General features: G+C 38.5%; 1 protein-coding gene and 1 long non-coding RNA gene across 2 annotated transcripts; both read right to left on the bottom strand.

Annotated features, from left to right (window-relative positions):
- Positions 1-15,216: 15,216 nt before the first annotated feature.
- On the bottom strand, positions 15,217-16,606 carry LOC108572776. Its single transcript, XR_001891392.1, has 3 exons — positions 16,489-16,606; positions 15,792-15,851; positions 15,217-15,341 (listed from the first exon to the last, which is right to left on the bottom strand). It is a non-coding gene; the product is annotated as an uncharacterized LOC108572776 (long non-coding RNA).
- Positions 16,607-17,547: 941 nt separating this feature from the next.
- On the bottom strand, positions 17,548-20,549 carry LOC108572604. Its single transcript, XM_017934860.1, has 5 exons — positions 20,501-20,549; positions 18,029-20,406; positions 17,862-17,954; positions 17,775-17,784; positions 17,548-17,690 (listed from the first exon to the last, which is right to left on the bottom strand). The coding sequence occupies exons 1-5, from the start codon at positions 20,547-20,549 to the stop codon at positions 17,548-17,550; spliced, it is 2,673 nt and encodes an 890-aa protein (XP_017790349.1).
- Between the last annotated feature and the right edge of the window lie 134 nt (positions 20,550-20,683).

Below are 20,683 nucleotides of genomic sequence, written 5' to 3'. Positions count from 1 at the left end.
CTCTGATATCGAACGATAACGTTTCCCTTTAATCTTCGTTTTCCGGACCATCTCGCAAAGATTTTGCAAAATAACCTCTGTACTTCGTTGCATCGAAAGTTTACTCGAGTTTCGTTGAAAAAAAAAACAGCTGTTTATTTTTCGCTTTAACTTTCGTTCGAAACTTTCGAGGGTGAAATATTTCCCAAAGGGATCGTTTGCGATTAAAAAAGGGCGAAAAAAGTGAAAAAGAAACTGGGTAAGGGAGTAGTAGAGGGGGAGAAAAAAAAAGTGAGAGAGAGAGGGAGGAAAGATGCGGAAGAAAGCTCTCTCTCTCTCTCTCTCTGGGAGAAGTTCGAATTGAAGCGGCGCCGAAAGGCGACGAAAAGTTTTACGAGCGCCACAGCCGCACAGGCTGGCTGGTTTGAATTGCATCAATTAAAAAAAGCCGTTCCGCAAAAATTCCATAACGCGACGGGTGGAGGGCTGCGTCAAATGTCCCTGCACATTCGCCGCTCTCCACTTCTACCGGCCAGTAAAACCTTTTCATTCTTTCGCACCTCTTTTTCGTTGCATCGTCGATAACGATTACCTCCCACTACTCCTCCCCACCACTAGGCGATTTAATTTAGCATTTCGTCCACCCAAAACTGAATCAAATAGGTATCTCTCTTTCTTTGTGGCGTGTCTGGTTTTTTCATTCTTCTTTTTTTCATCCGATGAAAATACAAGTTGGAGAAAGAAAAGGTTGAATTCGTTGGAAGGGATAGCAGGTTCGATTGGCACTAGAGCTGTAAAAGAACGCGGGGATACTTGAAATAAGTGTTACGACTTACAACAGTGAGAATGCACGCTTCGATCGTTGAAATATTTCTCATAATACGTGAAAGGAAACGAGAGGAACACGGTTCTACGGAACATAACAATGGTACACCTGTAATAGTAGACATATGTAAACGGCAGGGAAGGTATGCGAACTATGTTCTCATAATACCTTATCCAGTAGGAGAGGATATATATGAAAAAGTACGCGAGGGGTCGATGATACCAAGGGTGAGACCTAACGTGGATATGTAATTTAAAGAAGAGACTTTTCTCTGTGTAGTGTGATGTATTCTTAATTTTCTGTTCGAAAATTGGAAATTTGAATGTTCTTTTGAATTTTACTTTTAATTTCTTGCCTGAAAATTGAACATTTGCAATCTTAATTTTCTGCTCGAAAATTAAAACTTTGAGATGCTCTCTCAAATCTTACTCTTAATTACCTGTTGGAAAATTAAAAATTATCAATATTCTCTTCGATATAATTCTTAATTTTCTGTTCGAAGATTAAAAATTTGAAATATGTATTCTTTCGAATTTTACTTTCAATTTCTTGTTTGAATATCGAAAATTTGAAATCTAAATTTTGAAATCTAAAAATCTTACTCTTGATTTTTTGTCTGAAAATAAAAAAATTGAAACACTCTCTTAAATTGCACTCTCAATTTCCCATTCGAAAATTAAAAATTTGAATTATTTTCCTGTCAGAAAACGAGGAGATCTTCCAACAAAAATTAACAGGGGGGAAAAATCTCCGAGAACGAAGTGTAAAGCCGACGGAGGGTTGTAAGAAAGCAAGCTGAAAGCGAGCAATTCATCGACTGAATTAAAACAATAGAATTATTCCTATTCTTGGTAATTGCACGAGATCAAAATTGAAGAGTGAAACGAAGGAGACTTGTACACTGACAAACACCGAAACATACTATTCGATAAATATAAAGCATCCCTAATCGTCTTTCACTTCCCTTCGAGAAAAAGGAAAAAAGAAATTAAAGTGTACCGAGAAAGTTCGATAAGAACCTTGAAAGGTTTCCATATAAGACGGCAGAAACCTCAGAAAAATCGCACCTTGAAAGAACTCGTTACCCTCTCCACCAAAGCGACATTTGTTCATTCGTGTTGCGCAATTTCATTTAAAAACCAGATAGCTACTCTACACAAAAGGACCGTAGGAGAAACTCTTACCGAACCGTCTGGTAGAACCAAAGATTTTGCAACTTCCAATAAGTACCATTGTCTCAACAACGACCAACTCGAGTTTCAATGGATTCCTATAATCGTTCCCGCCGTCTTATAACAGAAAAAAAAAAAGAAAAAAAAAAGGAATCCAGAAAACCTCTTCCACGTTAGCCACGAGCGAACGATAAATAGATCTTATCGCATTAAATTGAAGGGAGGAGGACCGTCCACGAGTACTAATCGGCTACGATTTTTCCCGAAAAAGGCAGCCGGTAGGGAAAAAAGGACGATTCTTCGGGGAGTTCTCGAATGAATCGAGCAATCTTGACGTCCTTTGTTTTCGAGATCTGCCACTTGTAAATATAATTACCCCAGGCTCCTCTTGCTAGGCTCGTCCTCGAGCCCCACCTCCCTGGGTACTTCCACCTGGCCCATCCCACCGTCTCTAATTTGATTCCGCGGTTGTTTTCACCCACCTTCGCCGCCTCCTCTCCTCTGTTCTGGGCTTCGCCCACGCATTGTCTCTTGTCTCTTCATTCAAATTACCCTCCGCTTTCCCATTCTCGCGCCGCTACAACCTCGCCCTCCCATTCCTCTCTCTCCCCACCTCCACCTCCTCCTATCTCTCTCTCTCTCTATCTATCTACCGCCAAAACCCCACGGGCGTTTTCACCCTTATTGTTGCGGTTTTATTGAATCCGCCTGTGCATTGTCTGCGCGCGAGCGAGACGCGGCCGTTGTTCAAAGAAAATTGGCGCGCAGTTCGAAATACGGCCGGATATATCCGTCTTTCAACAAGGCTTTCCCTCGGCGCGGCCCCGATGAAATCGAGTTTCACGGCTGCGTAAGTACGGTCAAAAGGTACACTACGTCGCCACGCTGTTATTGTACTTCGGGTTGTACGTGCACCGCGGTTTTATCTTTTTACCAGTTTTTACAGTTACACTGTGTGCGCCTGTCTTTTTTTGTTTGTTCTTTTTCCTAGCCAGTTGTCAAACCGCGAAATCGTTATCCGAGGGGAGGGGTGGAAAAAATGCGGCTCGAGGAGAATAGAAGAACTATTACCCTGTCTCGTTCACGTGTGTTTTAGAACAGAATAGTTAAATGTATTATTCGGTCGTGTAATTCGAGGTACTCGTGTGTCGTTTGTAAGAGAGAGGCGTGCAGCCCGTATGGAATTTCCTGTAAATACGAACGACGTCGTTTTACGTACAACTCGGCGGCGATCGAGTGACCTGCGATGCCTACCGTTTCGTTCCATATTTCCCCCGGCATTGTCTCGTTTTCCTCGAATGCATAAATATGTAAGAAAGCGGAGTTCGTGCCGGGACTACGTTACACGGCGAAACGAAAGGAAATATTCGCTCGGGGAAGAGAATCTGTGCCGCCGCGCCGCGGCCGTGAGAGCTTGGGGGAAAGAACGTTGGTGAGGGGTGAAAGAGAACGAAAGAAGAGCGTTTACATATCAAGAATCAAACGGAAACCCCGGACAAAGTGTCAACACGCAAAGACGGATCGCCTTTATTTATTCTTCCATTATTTCCGCGTGTACGTTTCGCAGAGAAACGATAAACCAATGGGCTGCCTCCCCACCCTTCCCTCACCCTCTGTGCTACTGGTCTGCGAAAGATACGCAAATATTTTCCAATAAGTTTCGAGTGCATGTCGATAGGTCGTTTGAAATATTTCAGCGAGCAAAATCGGTCGTCGGGAAACAACAACGGAAGACACGATGGGCAAAATGCGGCGTTGTTACGCGGAGCAAAATAGGCGGGGAGAGGTGGAAAAAAGGGGTGCTTAATAGCCGGCAGAGACGCGATTGTTGATTCGTGTAATGAAATCAAGAGTAATCGAGAGGGCGATGGCTTTTGTCCGGGATGCATGAATTTTCGCCGAGCGACCATTAATTATTCGAAATTAAATATCCTTGGTAGGTTTTAATTAAAATGTTTACAATGTCGCCCGTCCGGATTACCCGCGACATTTTATCACGCCGATATATTAAAAAGGTGCGGATTCATTCATCACGACTGGATCGGCGCCTATCGTATATATATATACCTATACACTCCAAACGAGATATCGCACCGTGGGTTGTATCAAATTAAAACCTTGAAACGATCACGTGTTACGAGAAGAATATGAAGAAAAAAGAGAAGAACATAAACGGCAAGAGGAGGTGATTAAACTACCTACGTCACGGCGGTATGATAATTCGGTCTATCCGGGATATTGGATTAATGGGTTAAAATAAATGGTATTTTATTTTCTTTATATAAAATACCCGTAAGGGCACGACAGAAACTATACTGTATTATTTTGACATAGCAGTGCTTCTCGCACATAACACAATTCATTTTTGCTTTCTAGCTGACGCATTGTTATTAGTAATAATCCAACACGGAAATTACCGACGAATCAGCTTCCGCGAATCACACAACTCGTTGATCGCCAGCTTCCAAATTCAATAATGCAATTATGACGCGTACCGATAATATTCGTGTAATTAAAATTCCGCGCCCTCCGACTGGCGAGAGACTCCGCTCGTGCCTCTGCTACGCTACCGTGCTCCCTGACTCTTGTGAGCAAACGATTCTTGTTTGTTTTGCAAACAAAGGGTTTCTCGTAAGGGTTGGAGAGACTTCGAGCAGAGAGGAAGACAGAGAAGGAGAGAGTGGAGGGGCGAAAGTGAAGCGAGAAGAGGAAGAAGGAGGGGTGGAAAGTGAAAAGGGGGTGCTGGAAAACAGGGGCAGAATTATTACATCTTTTGTTCGAAGGCTCGAACCGCCCCATTTGCGGAATTGCGGATCGCGATCCGGCCGCGATTGCGACCGCTGAATGCCACAGGGTCGGCCAGGCTTTTGTTAGTTTTGACTAATTTCCGCCAGGTAATCTGCTTCAATTCGAATTTCCCCGGCCGTAATAGCGTGTTACATAGGAATTTGGTAAAATTGTCTATGCGATATCTGCATTCCTGATTAGTTTACGCCCGGCTGATAACCCCGTTATTTTCATCGGTTTCTCCTACATGAACGATTCAACGAATTATTCAATGTAATCGGCTAAATATCTCGTATTTAAAAAGAAAATCGATATACCTACCTACATTTGTACACGTTCGCGTTTTTACAGGAGATCGTATAACGTAGAGAACGGAATACGATGGATCGTAAAATTTTAATCCCTACGCGAGAGACTCGTAGGTGCAGCATCGACAAAACCCAACCCTTGAGCAAGTTTAATTCTTGTGGGTCCCATCGGTGACTTTATCGCGAGAAATTGCCACGGTCCGGAAACCGTCGTTACAGCATCGTTACCGTAAGAACTTACTGCGAGCATTGTTACGGCTAATGTTACCGAACTTGGTTAACTTTCAGTTTTACCGCCGATTCGGATTAAGAATTTATGATAACGGCACCGACTCTCTTCGGTTTATTCCTCGCCACGGAAGAGTCGAGAAAACGTTTTCGAGAGACACTTTAATTACCATCCCGTTCCTACACATATACACACACTTACGCTTCAATAATTATCTCGACGAAAGAATAGCTCAGCCTTGAATGAAAACGTGAACGAAAATGATTTTTTTACTCGCTGCAGAGGTATCGAAAAACGAAAGAGAAGGATAAGAAGGGAAAAAGGAGAATATAACGCAACCGTGCCGCCTTGAGGAACGCGAGTAATCAGAGAATAAGCGATTCAAGACTGCGGTTGGAACTCAATGCATCTCGGCTAGAGAGCCTGTTCTCGTTGCCGTATAATTCGATCCGTGCATCGTATCACCTTACCGTCGATTCGATAAATCGGACGACCAGCTTGGACGCGACGTCGACGCAGAGAAACCGAGTAGTCTCGTAGGAAACCGAGCATACTGGTCTCATGTATCATCTACTTGCGTGGATCGGCGCTTTCACCGGCAGTCAATTACATTAACGAAGAAACACGGGGTGACAAGGCGAGGCAAGAAGAGTCCAGGAACAAAGTCGGGAACTTACAGCTTCACCCTCTGATAACTTTGCTATATTTTCCCGCTTCTATTCCGCAACTGTGTATAAGTACATGGTTGGTGTGACGTTACACGAGTTCCTCGAGTCGCCTAACTTCTGTTAATAACACGACGAGACGTTAATGTCGTCCGATTGAGCTAGACGGAGTTGAACGGAGGAAACGCAACGAAGGCTACCTATTTCATTTTCAGACTGTGCCTGATGAAACGTGCAAAACTGTAAACATTGCGTTACATTCCTATTTTTGTCAAATATTCCGTATGTTGTACAATTATCACTGTCGAGACTTTCGGGTGTAAGCCGTGTCCTTGTGGAATTATTTTCCCAACGTTTCGCCAGCATTGCAGCTAATTTCATCGGGAGCCTGAAGAATAAGGACACGGCTTACACCCGAAAGCCTCAACAGTGATAACTGTGTGATGCCGGGCCGTGGAAGCCTCAAATCTTTGATACATGAAAATCAATTGTTACATATTGTTAATTACGTTCACATTGTAATTACAATCAGCCGATCCCGATCGATCGGTTCAAGAATTGGTAGCAGGGGAGAGTCGGGGAGACACGAACGTGGGGTAATTGCGAATTCGAATATACATACCCCCCACAATCCCTCCTTTTGCCACATGATCGCTCTTATCGAATGCAATGCTAGGTCACTATTGGAAGATTTATGCTCGTATTTGACTAATTTTTTGGAAAAAGTAAAGTAAGTATAGCTTTTGCATGCATAATTATCTTAATAGTAACGTTCAATGCTAATAGGTGATGCGTTACGATTGCTTGGCACATCAACAAGCTGTTTACTTACCAGGACAGTTAGGAAATCACGAACAGCAACGGTTTGGTTTTTCTATTAAAAATTGGATTTACTTTAAAATTTTGTCAACACTGCAACTACCGACCGGGTCAATGTAACCCATTAGCAACTTCCCAAAAAAAGCGAATGTTCCGTACTAGTAAGAATTATCGTTTGTAACTTTCTCGCTATATTTTTTCCATATACAGGGTGTCCCAGGTTTTAATGGCCAAACGTTGTCGGTATATTCACGGGTCGAAATGAAAAAAAATGTTATACAAACATAGGTCTTTTAGAGCTTGGTTAAAAAGTTATGGCGGTAATACGAAATGAAGGAAACAATAGCAGACTCGCGGTTACTGCGATGTAATACAGAAATAGATCGTCAATATTTACGTTTACTCTGTTTATGCAAGAAGCAACTAATACTCCATCTCCATGTTTATGACAATGCAAGATTGACATCAGAAAATATCAGAATTTATTACTCTGCGAATTTCGTTATAATTTTGTTTCATTTCAGTAAATGCATCGTTGATTTTTTCAATTCATTGCGCGATCTTGTAAATATCATTTACCTTCATTTCGTATTAGCGCCGTAACTTTTTAACGAAGCTCTAAAAGACCTATGTTTGTATAACATTTGTTTTTATTTCGACCCGCGGAATATACCGACAACGTTTGGCCACTAAAACCTGGGACACCCTGTATACTTCTGTTTGTATCGACACGAGTCTAATTTTTTAATCACGTTTTAGTTACACAAAGATTCACTTTTAGAAAATCGCTGAAAGGTCATTTTGACCCGGCGGGTAGTTCTGGTGTTAAAGTTCACTATAAAAATATGTATGTAGGATTGGATTTAATGATAGGAGGATAGTGCGTGATCTGGGTTACTTAGTATCCACACAGTAAGTTCTTTTTTAGTCTTTATTATTTTTCTGGCTCACGAGGTGTACAGTTTACTTATCGCTCACTGACTATCTGCTTCACTGACTCTGACTCTCCAAGTCACCTCGCGAGCTTCTTTCTCACCCTCTTCTTTTTCCTGATTGGTTACCCCCAACTTATTGGTTGTAACCAATCAGGAATTTTGTCTTTAACCCTTTCGCGACGGCGGAACTAGGCATCGGTACGCCACTAACGAACGGGTCGTCGTGCCATTAGTGCACACCATGAGTGTCTCGCGTTTTTCGAGCTCCCAGTGTGTCCGTGTAAAATCTTAGAGGATCCAGTGTGAAGCATTTAGTGGATGCCGGATATAACCGGCGCCAGTCGCGAAAGGGTTAACCCGCCGCTAGTCCTTTGTGCCCTTGGCGCGCTTTTTCCAGGACCGCGGCGAATTATGGTGGGGGCGTATTGTCCGCTGTAGCGCATTTGTTTTGAGTTTTCTCAAAAATAGCTTTGCTAGCGAGCCCGTCATAAACCGTGTTGGTCGTCCGCGCGGCAAGTGCTTGCTTCTGCACTACAGCTGGTCGCCACATACATACAGATAATACGTGTTTGTATTGTATAAACGATAAAAAAGTTATCACCTTTGTAGTATTTTGTTTTGTTCAATTTTTTCCTTAGATGTTCGTAATTCCCCTACTCTCCCCGACTATCTTGCTCGTCACTGTACACTCCTCTTCTTACTTGGCGCCGTTTTACCCCCCTTCGAAACCATTCGAATTCTCGTTCCGCGACCGGGAACAGAAGACTATTTTAACCCTTCTCTTCTTCTTTACGTCGTATAATCCTTTCCCTGTGGCGGGCCTCTCTCTTGGCGGTCGGTATAATCGCAGCATGCCGGTGTTCCCGCGGGAGCCGTTGCTCTCGACACAATTCCACCAAAGGATGAAACGACGAAAAGTTTAATGAGCCCGCCTACCGCGTGTCCTCCGTTCCGAAAATTGCCTTTTCCTTCTCTTAAAGACCTTGGATTCCGGATAGCCAAGCTACGTCGGTATAATTGAGTCGTAGATAGAAGGGTGGAATTTTGTTTCAACGAGGAGAATCGATGAAAACAGAGATCGACGATTGATCGGAGATATTGTTGAATGGATGAGCTCGCTTATCGCTTAGGACACATATGAGCAACCCCCGGCCCTAATCTATCTCAGCGAAGTTCGTCTTCGATCTTCACGTTAAGTTGTTACGTCGTTCGTTGTATTGTAAAATTTACGTAGAGCTTTATACCAAAGCATTATATTATAAATAAACGAAATACGAAGTAGCAACTTGTTTTAATTCGTTTAATATTCATTTATTGTAGTTAATAATTTGGGCCGGCCCTTCACTAGGAGACAGAATGATAATTTGGCCCCCGAACTAGGAAAGGCTGCCCATGCCTGGTTTAGGCGTTTTTGTTATTTTTAATTTTTGAACATGTGCGCCATAGATTAACGATTCTGGTCGATAATCGGCTGATGAAGAATGGGTTCAGCGGAAACCATTTTTCTTTCGTTTTTCGCGCTGGAGAGCATCTCGTCAAGTGTGCGATGGAAAGTGCGTTTCACTGTATCTAATATTATATATTATCATCGTTTTGTAATCGTTAAAAATTAATAAATAAACAGTGTAACAAGCATCAACGAAGACGGCGACAAAAATTTCCATTCCGCGAGGAAGTGAGCGGGACGACTCTCTATCCTCGTCGTCAATCGAATAATCGCGAAGCGATAGAAGCTTCCAGAACAAACTAGTTCGCGATCCGCGATAGACTCGCAGTTTTACGCGGAAGTCTCGCGGTTTCGCGCGAGAAGCCACTTACGACGCGACTTGTTGATAAGCCGCGCTTCATTAGCCGTGGACACGGCCAAGTATTCTTGCTGTACTCTGCTGGGAGAGAACGAGGTATTACCATCGGTCGCCCTTCAGAGTGGGAGAGTACGAAGCCTAGCTTTCGGACGCCCTTACAGCACAGGAGAGTACGGGGACTGACACCTGGGTCACTCTCTGGAGGAGAGAACGCCTGGACTATCCGCCGGTCGCCTCTGAGAGAGGAGAGTACCGGGAAGTTACCCGGACGCCTGAGGAAGCTCGGAGAGGATTGCTTAGTACTTCTGCTGGTATGGAGAGAACGGCTGGACTATCCGCCGGTCGCCTACCAGGAGAAGTGCGGGTGGACTCTCCGATCATACGCGTATCGCTTAAATAGTGTGATAGGAGAGTACGAGAGCTATACCTGGGTCGCTCCTGGAATGGAGAGAACAGCTGGACTATCCGCCGAACGCCTTCCAGAGAGTAGAGTACAGGAGGCTCACCGGACGCCTTCCCACAGTAATTGTTATAAATCGTTTTATCCGTTTCGTTAATGTTGTAACGGGAGAGTACGGCTGCTTAAAGCCGGACGCCCGAAAGCAAAAGCAACAGCTCGAACACTGCATTGATTTGTTCGAAATTATTTTGTACCAAACATTTAACATGTATCGACGAAAGATAAATAAACTTTTGTATGCTTTTTCCCAGATACCAAAGATTATCCTTGCATTCCATAAAATCCTACTACAACAGATATTATCGAGGAACGATAAGAATGACGATAAGAATGATCTGTTGTAAGAAAAGAGGAGCGTGGAGAATAAAAATTTTGTAGAAGAAAAGACACGTATCGATTGTAGGTTGTTCAGAGGTAAAGTTTCACGACTGTTTTACAGCATTTCGAAACATAAACGCGACTGGACACTAATGGACCAGCTTAAATATGTAAGAGCAACCTGCCCACCGGGTAGCGGGTAACAATAAACTAACACTTAAGGCGTACTCCAAGGCACAATGCGAAGTCACACTCTTCGCGCTAACGATCTCACCTCCGAGCTTCAAGCTTCTTGCACCGCCGTCTCTCTGGAGACTGTGTTAACTGGTGCGGGATAGAGGAAGCGCGAAAGAGCAGCGAAATATTGGCAAATATTTGTATGTGAATAAAATGCTAAGGAAAAAGTGAGAATATAGGTACGTACATGTTGGTACTGGAGAAAAAAGGAGTAAAAGTCATTTTCAATTGGAAGAAAGTACGCTTATCCGGTGAAGGTGAGACCAATGGACTCGCACACCTGGATTTTTTAAATATTTTGAACAGTTCTTGAGAATTCTAAAATTTGTTTTCTGGCAAATATTTAAATGCGCCGACGTATACGTATTTCTGGATAAAATGGCAAGGAAAAAGTGAGAATATAGGTATGTACATGTTGGTACTGAAGAAGAAATGAATAAAAATGATTTTCAATTGGAAGGAAGCATTCTTGTAAGGTGAAGGTGAGTTCAACGAACTCTTCTTTCGAACAGTAGGTATTGTACTTAAGGACTCCAAATTTTTTTTACGAATTTTTCTATTGTATCGACTGAATTGTAAATCTTGAAGACATTTTTGAAGCAAAGAAAACATTTAAATAATTTTATTGCGCAAGTAAAAAGTAGAAGTCCATCAGACGCTGTAAGCTATCTTTCCAGAAACCTCCAGATTCGTGTATTAGGTGTACCAATTAATTCGGTGCCTTTTTTCGCAAACTTCAATATTTATTTAGAAAAAAAATCAAACACAATTTCAATATTCATAATAATTTCCATTACTTTCGATGACATTTTTCTACTCAATAGTCAACCGACGAATGGCCTTTAAAAAATTATGGCGATTTTCGATCCATAAATCTTCTCTCATAAAGTGAAAAAAATATCTACATAGATTATATTTTACGCCTACAGAATTAATTTAATCCTGAATACAACCCAATAAATAAATTTTCAAAAAGTTCCGAGTATTTCTGAAAATCTATCCTAAAATCAAACTATACCCTTTACCAAAATCGCGTGTTAACGCTCGTACGTTCCAGCAAATTCCGACTGTCTGTCTACGTTGCATAATTAGACTATCCGGATAAGGATTAACAACGCTACAGTCTGGTCGTGTAATGGGAAATTAACAAGCATCGCGCGTTGCATCGAGATCATTCGTTCGAAAGGAACAACGCGAGACCGACGCGCGTTTTACCCACCGCGTCATAAAGGCTAACAATGATGGAAATATTAGTTTTTAAAGCCGCGCAGGGTGTCGTTAACGGTCCAAGCATTTCCCGTTCGCGAGCGAAAAGTTGCTGCCCCCTCGTTGCTCGTCGCTTTTCTTACGCCTCGCGTTTATAGGCCTTCGTGAGCTATAATTCCTTTTTTCCTTCGTACGCTGCCTTGTGGTACGCGGGGAAGAAAACGTGTTCCCATTCGCCTACTTTCCAGCGAGTTATACGACTTTTGCGTTATAACGCGCGTCACTGTGACTCTCGAAAGCTTCGGGAAATAAGGTTTAATTTCGCACGGAGACGTACTGTTTCACGTGAAAGAAGAGAACTTAATCTTTAACCCTAGTGCGGTCCTCGGGTCTTTTTCTATCCATCGCCTACCCTTTTTTAATAACTCTTTTTGAAAACTTGACGAAATATTAAAATTGGGTCCTTTTCGACCCGTCGTTTTCTTATCTTTTTAATCAAATTTATGTTTCCTTGACGTTTTATTATAATTGGGTCCTTTTTGACCCATCGCTTTCTTATTTTTTTAATAACTATTCCTGTTATCAAGTTTACGTTTCCCTAACGTTATATTAAAATTGGGTCTTTTTTGACCCGAAGACCTGAAATATATCTATAGTCGAGAAGAAGCACGCAGTAGGGTTAAGAAGGATCAATTTTGTTAACTTTCACGACACAACCTTCGGATATTCGAAACGAAATTTCTATTCATACACGTCGAATCGAATCGCAACTGAGCTTTCCTCGTCCAGGTATCCTTAAATTTGGCCGTGCTGCCTTTTGATCACGACGGTCGATAACGGCGGTCATTATAAATTTAAGCGCTTTTAACAAAAGCCACGTTAGCTCACAGCCGTTTCGCACGCAAGCAGCACTTTGCATGCCGCATTCCGGACGACTTGCCACCCTTGTTTGAACTGGCGAACTGGTGTTGCGCTCAAAGTCCGAATGCATAATTAATCGGGTTATCAATTAAAGGAGCACCGCCGCGATTCGTGACCGCTTCGTACGGCCGGATCGCTTTTATACGTCGATATTCGATCGCGATACCGTAAACGGAAACGCGTCTTTGTGTGTTTTCGCGGTGACGGGATCGAGTTGTTACCGAATGACTGAAATTGCATCGACCTAGATCCCAAAATTTCTCTCGACGGTCTCACGCCGACAATACTGCGAGCGAACTTATTTAACCCTAGTGTGGCCTTCGAGTCTTCGACCCATCGGCATTTTATTTTATTTTAATAAACTTTGCAGTTATCAAGTTTATATTACCTTACAATTATATTGAAAGTTTATTGTCTAGGTCCATATGGAGTGATTTTAGCGAAAATTGTTACACGTAAGGTCTTCGGGTCTTTTTTGACCCATCGCCATTTTGTTTTTTTAATGACTTTGTCAGTTATGAAATTTATGTCCCCTTAACATTATATTAAAAGTTTATTCTCTAGGTTCATATGGCTTGCCGATAGCGAAAATTATTACACATGAGGTCTTTGGGTCTTTTCTGACCCAATTGGTTTTATATCTTTGGGTCAAACAAGACCCAAGTGTATGGTCGAACGAAAGAACGCACTAGAGATAAATGCATTAAGAACGCACTAGAGATAAGTTGCACTCGAACTTGAATCAACAACGAAAGAATTTTATTTTGATATTTTGTTTTCTTTTAGAGTGCTTACTAGACACGAAAATATGTTGAAAAGTTTCACTTCTACATTTTTCGAAATATTTCGAAATGTTCTACTATACTCTACTATATTTTATGAACTACATGGTATACTATGGTATGTATACTATTTTTCGTGAAAATTTCGAAGAAGATTCAAACATAGAGTACTCAATTATTTCGAACAATGTACACGACACGAGCAGTTTTACGTCTTTAAATCGATGATATACGGTTGACGAGAAAGCAACCCTTGACGATCGACAAACGATCGATCAACTGAATTCTCATTGGTGGAACGGTACGGAGGCATGTAAACTCTGTTTGAAACCGGCGAACTCAATCATTCTCTCTGTTCTACGACACGGCAAGGACCAACACGGTCTGTGTAAATACAGGGAGCCGAGTGCACTTTGCTCGATATTTAATGTGAATGCCAAATCCTTCCGGTGCATTTTCGATTAGACGTGAGGGGAATTGAATTACACGCGGTTCTTGCGTCAAGTCTTCCACGATTTTTAAATGATTAATGACATTTAGGGGAAAGCTTTCGATATAAGAAAGCTGACACGAAATCTGTATGAAATGTGAGAAATATTGCGTCGTATTGCGTGCCACGTTTTTCCATGAACAGTTTAATCTGAACAGTGTATGAAGTACACTTAACCTTACCTCGAACAGTCGTCTTGGCAAAACATCCTCAAGTGGAAACTACGGTAAGCACGTAAAAGCAGATAACCATCACTTTTAACACGTAGTTAACGCAAACTATAATAGATTGTTATCGTAGAAGTATATAGCAAGCGATAAATATATACAGAACAAGCAAAATCACACAATTACGTTAATTTTACGACCTTTTTGTGTTAACGCGTCACGCACATTTCAAATCACCTATTTCAAACTAGAAATTAACTGACGCTAGTAGCGCACTCTATGCACGAAGAAGGAAGTGTCGTGTCCTTACTATTACATGGTAAACTATGATGGCTTGTCATTGGCTGATAAAAGAGTATCGATTTTATTAACAATGTTCACATTCTTGTATTTTATAGTTTATCCATGTTACTGTTAGTTTGAATTTTAATTTGGCGCTGGGGAGTAAACGCGTTGAAAATGTGTCGAATTTTAAAGTTTGTATTTGCGACGGTTAGTAATCGTTATCGACATTCTGAGTGTTTTAAAAAATATCGTGTATTTTGAATTTTTAATATTGGAATGAAAAGTGGAAAACACAAGTAATTAGCTTGTGTACTGAGAAGAAATGAATCAGGTAAACGAACTTTCCCTAGACCTCTAGACTTGACACCGTTCACACTCCCTTATCAATAAGAGGTAAATCAACAAATGATAAATACGACAAATGCGTACAGTTCTAATCGTAAAAGGAGTTGAAGCGTAGTACATTTACTTTTTCGACCTTGGGTATAGTTATCATTTTTTCTGATCCACTTTAATGCGCATTTCAGGTGTTGCGCATATACGAAGTATTGACAGTTTCCCGCTAACTGACTGTTTGAGAAACAGTTCGTCGAAATTTAAACTTACATGATTGATGTTTGGAATGTATCTTTTTGTCATTCTACAGAGGAATTTTTATAACAAATGAAAATAGTTTCAACATATATATGTTCATATACATATTCATAGAAATTAATAAATTAAATCAATGATTTTTCAAATTTTTATTACATTATACATTAGTTGATGGTATAATACTATAGTTTATTTTTCAATGAAATTTCATGGTATTACAATAATAATATATATTTTTAAATTTCATTGGTCTACAATTTTGTTGCGACATTCATTCTCGATGTTGGTCAAATTAGTAGCGTTTTACTTGCAACAGTTGCACGAGGATTTGCAGTTGCATGATTTGTCAGCCTGACCTGTAAAATAAAATGTGAATTCAAGGTTAGGAAATATTTCATGACACTTTATTTGTAACAGAATATGCGTACAACAAAGTAAATTAATCGTGACAAAATGTAAGATCAAATCATTCGTAACTTACAAGTTCGTCGTAATATTTTAAGAGCAATCCTTATGAAGAAAGCAGCCCTTGGAAACAATAGAAATCGTTCTCTCCCTAAACCGTAAGCTTAACTGGACCGTACAGCGAACTGACATTAACTACGGTCACGGTTAAACGGTCATTGCCCGCGTTTACAAGAAAAAAGGGGTACAGTCAGCACGAAAAACTGTAACTACATTCCTTCGAAGCAGCTTTCGTATTTTATAGAAATAGTAAGAGATGTAACATGAGTTTTGTCACGAATAATCTTCACTTGAAAATTCAAATTGATATATCGAAGACAATTTAAATTAAATGTAATTACCTCCGCATCCGCAGTCGGAGCACTTGCACTGGTCGCTACACTTGCAGTCCTCGCACTTGTCTGTAATAAGAGAAAATGCCTTAAATATGAAATAGAATGGAACTCGGAAGATTTATAAAATATGGTAAACAATTTTATAGAGGAACTTTTTATGTTGTTAACTGTATGTAAATTGATCAAACTCTACAATTGATCAAACTCTACAATTGATCGGCCGTCGTAATGGCCTTTGATGAATAAATTATTTTATTACTTCCTGCAGAGACCAATAATGCTAATCGCGTATTACAAACGTTTCAAGAAAATTCCGTGTGTTCCAGGAATTTCCAATTATTAAATTCCCCGTATTCATTCACATAGAACGTTCGTATGAAAACGTTAAAATAGTTTAATATAGTAATTTATAAAAACAAGAAAATATAAGTGAATATTATTACGTTGAAAAGATATGTCATTGAAAGAAATTTAAAAAATTAATAACAACAATTACAACTAATAATGACATAAATTAAATAAAAAATAAGCATAAAAATTTATATATGAAGGTAAAGAATATATATTACAAACGTCATATTAAAAACATTAATAATAACATATATTTCGCAATAATTTAATAAATTGCATATGTTAGAATTGCACCAGAAATGAACTGATTTCAATTAAAGCAATAGAAAATTATTTAAAAAATGGTTCTTACCTGTGCACTTGTCGCAACCTGGTCCCGGCATTTCGTTTTTAAGTAGAATTACTTCACGGTCAACCTTTCGAATTCTCTGAAAGAACAATGATCACTTGTCAGTTCCGCCCAGCTCGTTCGAATTTATGGATCGTCCCCTACCATGACCACTCATACTCCAAACTGACTGAACGGCGTGTGCAACGAGTATCGTGCGTGCCATGCGCAAATCAGGAGTGTACTCATTCAAACCGATACCATTCTGCAAATTTTAAATCAAAAAATTTCCAACGTATATTTTTTTCTATATCGCATCTGAATTTTTACGTATTTTTACCTTAACTTTACAGTTTTAAAAAATGGACATATTTTTAAAAACTAATATTGTTTAAAACAATAGTTTCTCAAATACAGCTATTTGAATTTTTTGCGGTAAAAATTTGCGTCACATTTGTTATGATGATAATTTTTCAAGTGTTGTAGCACAAGGTGTGCTTATAAAAATTTTGCAACAGAATCACGAGAGAAAAATAATATTTCAAATTATTCGAATATATTACCAATTTTTCTTAGGAATAACATGTAATAATACTTCTGTCATTTAAAATCATACGTGACTATTCACACGTACTTAAGTTTAAAAATCGCGAGCTAGAATTAGAGACAGGGCATAAAGATACAGTTTACGTCCCTGAGTAAGCACAGCACGAGCCCAATGGAGACACGTTGCACGTTACACAACAGTAGGAGATAAGAACGTAGATGCTCTAACGATCGAAGCCGAGTGAATTCTAGAAATTTTACACAAAAGAAATGATCCAGTGACTCATATTGTAAATAGAGTAACGGATAACTGCATTTCTTTTCGCCTTTTCCGAAGTCTACTAGAAAGCACAGTTTAAAAAGTACATACTTTCACATAAACATGTATTTAATAACAAATAAATGCTGATAAGTTGATGGTAAATAACATGAAACTAAACGAAATTATATATAATTTATTAAAAAATATTGCTCTTTTCAAACATATCATTTATGGAAAAAAAATATGAAACAAGTTTATTGCAAGTACTAGAGACGTTAAACATTTTCCCGCCTGTGAATGAAATTCGTTTTACACGCTGTCTGTTCGATATGTATCGATTCATCTTCTGGTTCATAATGGATTTCATATTCTTCAACATTTCCTTTACATTTCCTCTTTTGTATTGTATTTGTCCGATCTAGAAATATTTTTCAAATACATATAAATGAGCTATAAACCTGGATATTCATATTTTTATATAATTAGATATAATTATATGTACCTTGATTTATCTAAAAATATAAAAAATGGAAATATTTTAATATATTTTGAAAACTTAAAAAAAATGAATACAAAGATATATACATACTGTTTTAACGTGTAAAGGAAGTTTATATGAAACCTTAGGAAGTACAAAATGACTCTTAGGTATATGATCATCTGACGTTTTTGTTTTAAGTACCTTAAAATAAAACGTAAACGAAATAAAAAATTTTAAACATACAATTTACCAAATTCTGATATATCTATATTTACCTTTTGCTTAGATGTGAAGTTTGTATGTACTTTAGGAGACAAATTAATTTTGAGAGACATCTTTTCTTGTGATATAGTTATACTGTTTGTTGGAGTATTTTGTTTTGAATTTCTATTTGGTGATGCTTTAGCATTCTCTTTCGTAGGAGTTAGCAATAATCGATCTTTTTTAGCATGTACATTTTTGATAAGTTGCATATCTGTGCCTTTTATATACATACCAACAGGTGATATTATAGTATTATAATTCAATCGATATAAACCCTTAGCATGCGGACTTTTCAAAATATGGTACTTTGCTGTGTTTTCTACAGGACTGTGCATAGTGGGAAAATATACCTTTTGTTTCGGACAATCGTTATTTGGTGGAGGTTTCCCTGGAGTAACAAAAAGTTTAGATTTTATACTTTCTCCTTTCTTTTCCTTTTCTTCACCTCGTTTCTTTGATAATGGTGACTTATAGGAATTACAAGGTTTTCTATTTGGACTAACAATATGGCTTATACATGGTGTTTTCTTTATATTTAAAGTTTTATGTTCCAAATCAGATTTTTTCATATTTTTGAGGCTAATTTCAGGTGTGCTAGGGTTTGAATTTTGAAATGACATAAAAAGTGGTTTCTGTTTTTCCAAATATGTCTGATAATCTTTACAGGACATCAAAGTTTTCAAAAACTTAGTTGCATCACTACTCAATGAATTTGATTCATTGTCAGTAGAAAATATAGGCGACAGTTTTAACGTTTTTTGTGCTTCTATTACATCAGGATCTTTATTAATTTCACTGAGAAGTCTTGCAGTATCGAGACATCTTTTTCGTTTTTCTGCTATACCTTGTAAAAGTGTCTTTTCTAATTCATCTGGATCCACTGCTGCATAATTATTTGTAAATTTCTCTGGCTTCATCTTATTGAAATTAGACTTCCCACTTAGATTTCTAGATTTTTTCTTAGAATATGACATATTCTCATACTCAATATTTTTTAACTTACTATGGTATTGTAATTTTGAGCAACTGAGTCCTGATTTGTTTAGCGAAGGACTTTGACATAAACATTTATCTAATAAATTTGTGGTAGTTACTATTGTATTTTCTCTGTGATTTTCTTCTGTGTTAGTCATATTTAAAGAAGCCATTTGTTGCTCACATATGCATTGGATTTGATTCATACTTAATAAAGAAGGCATGGACAAACTTTTACGTAAAGGTTTAGAATACTCTTTCTCCTCAGGAAATAATCTTATACATTGTGCCTCCAAGTGTTCAAAAGATGTATTACTAGATTCATTACATATATTATCAAGGTTTCCATTATTATTATTTCTTGATATTTTATTGAAGAAACGTCTTTTCATTATATCTATACCAGAAATAGGTGTAGTGGGTGTAGATGTACTTATAGATGAGGTTAACTTTTCATTTTTAGGAGTTTTGATATCAGCAGATCTATTACATGCAGGACTTGTAGGAATTTTCTGTAAGCATGGAGGTGTAGACATTGGTGATGGTGGCCACTCAGGATCCGACTCATCCTCAATGAATTTACACATTTTTCGAAATTCTGTTGTTAATCTGCTTAAATTTATTGCAGATGTATTAGATACATTATTATCATCATTGTTGATAATAGATTCTTCAATGATAGTCAAAAGTTTCTCAGTAAAATTTTGTGGTGCCTGTATAAATTTCTCTGACAAACGTTTTAAAACTTGTGATTGTGAAACTTCTTTCATTTGGTTAAATTTATTATCCAAAGAACAGAGTAGTATTTCAAATTTCTTTGCTTCATTACTCACATTTTTATCTTTACATTTTGTATCACAAATCTGTTTATCTTCATTTGCAGAAGTTGGTAAAGAAATAAACTGTGATATTGTTATTTTAGGTGCATTTTGTTCTAAGATTGAACTTATATTACATTTATTATTATGTATATTGTAATTGGAATCCCTTTTAGAACTTTCATTTATTGTATTGGTATTTAATTTGTTATGTTCATCTAACACTTGTTTCTTGGGTACAGTTGTCAATTTTGTAAACATATCATTCTTGTCCAACTCTTTATCCTTCTTAGAGTACTGAGGACCATTATTCTCCTTATTATCATCAATTTTACTACTTAAGTGTTCAGCTTGAAATGAATTAATACGTTCATTTAAATCTGGTGCAGATTGAGTTGCTGAGGATGATGTGATTGACGAAATAAACGTATTCTGTGCAAAAGAATGTTTTGAAGAGCTGCTAGCCAAAATAATGGAATGTTTACTGTTGCATGTAGTATCAGTAGATACATGGCTATTTTTACTTTTAACATCATCCAAACTGTCCTGAGAGATTGAATAAAGTGTATCAGAATCGATCTCGGAATTTGTATATTCTGAAAAAAATATTACTTGACTATTAGTTAATAGTACTTTAACATTTTAATATACAAAAACACACGCGTATCACGTTTTTATACTTACGAAAACTACTTAATGAATCTGTAAAATCGTTAGCTCGTCTTCGACGCCGACTCATTTTAATACCAGCATTAAGTATTCTTCACGCTCAATACTAATTCTACACTCACATTGTTTGAAACTACATTAAGATCCGTTAGGTACGTTACAGTCTACTTCCATTATTTCATTTCGAATTATCAATGGTGCCAA

The sequence above is a fragment of the Habropoda laboriosa genome, unplaced genomic scaffold, assembly GCF_001263275.1.
Source record: "Habropoda laboriosa isolate 0110345459 unplaced genomic scaffold, ASM126327v1 scaffold22, whole genome shotgun sequence".
NCBI lineage: Eukaryota > Metazoa > Arthropoda > Insecta > Hymenoptera > Apidae > Habropoda > Habropoda laboriosa.
The sequence above is the reverse complement of the archived record's forward strand: the minus strand, read 5'-3'. Positions and strand labels throughout refer to the sequence as shown.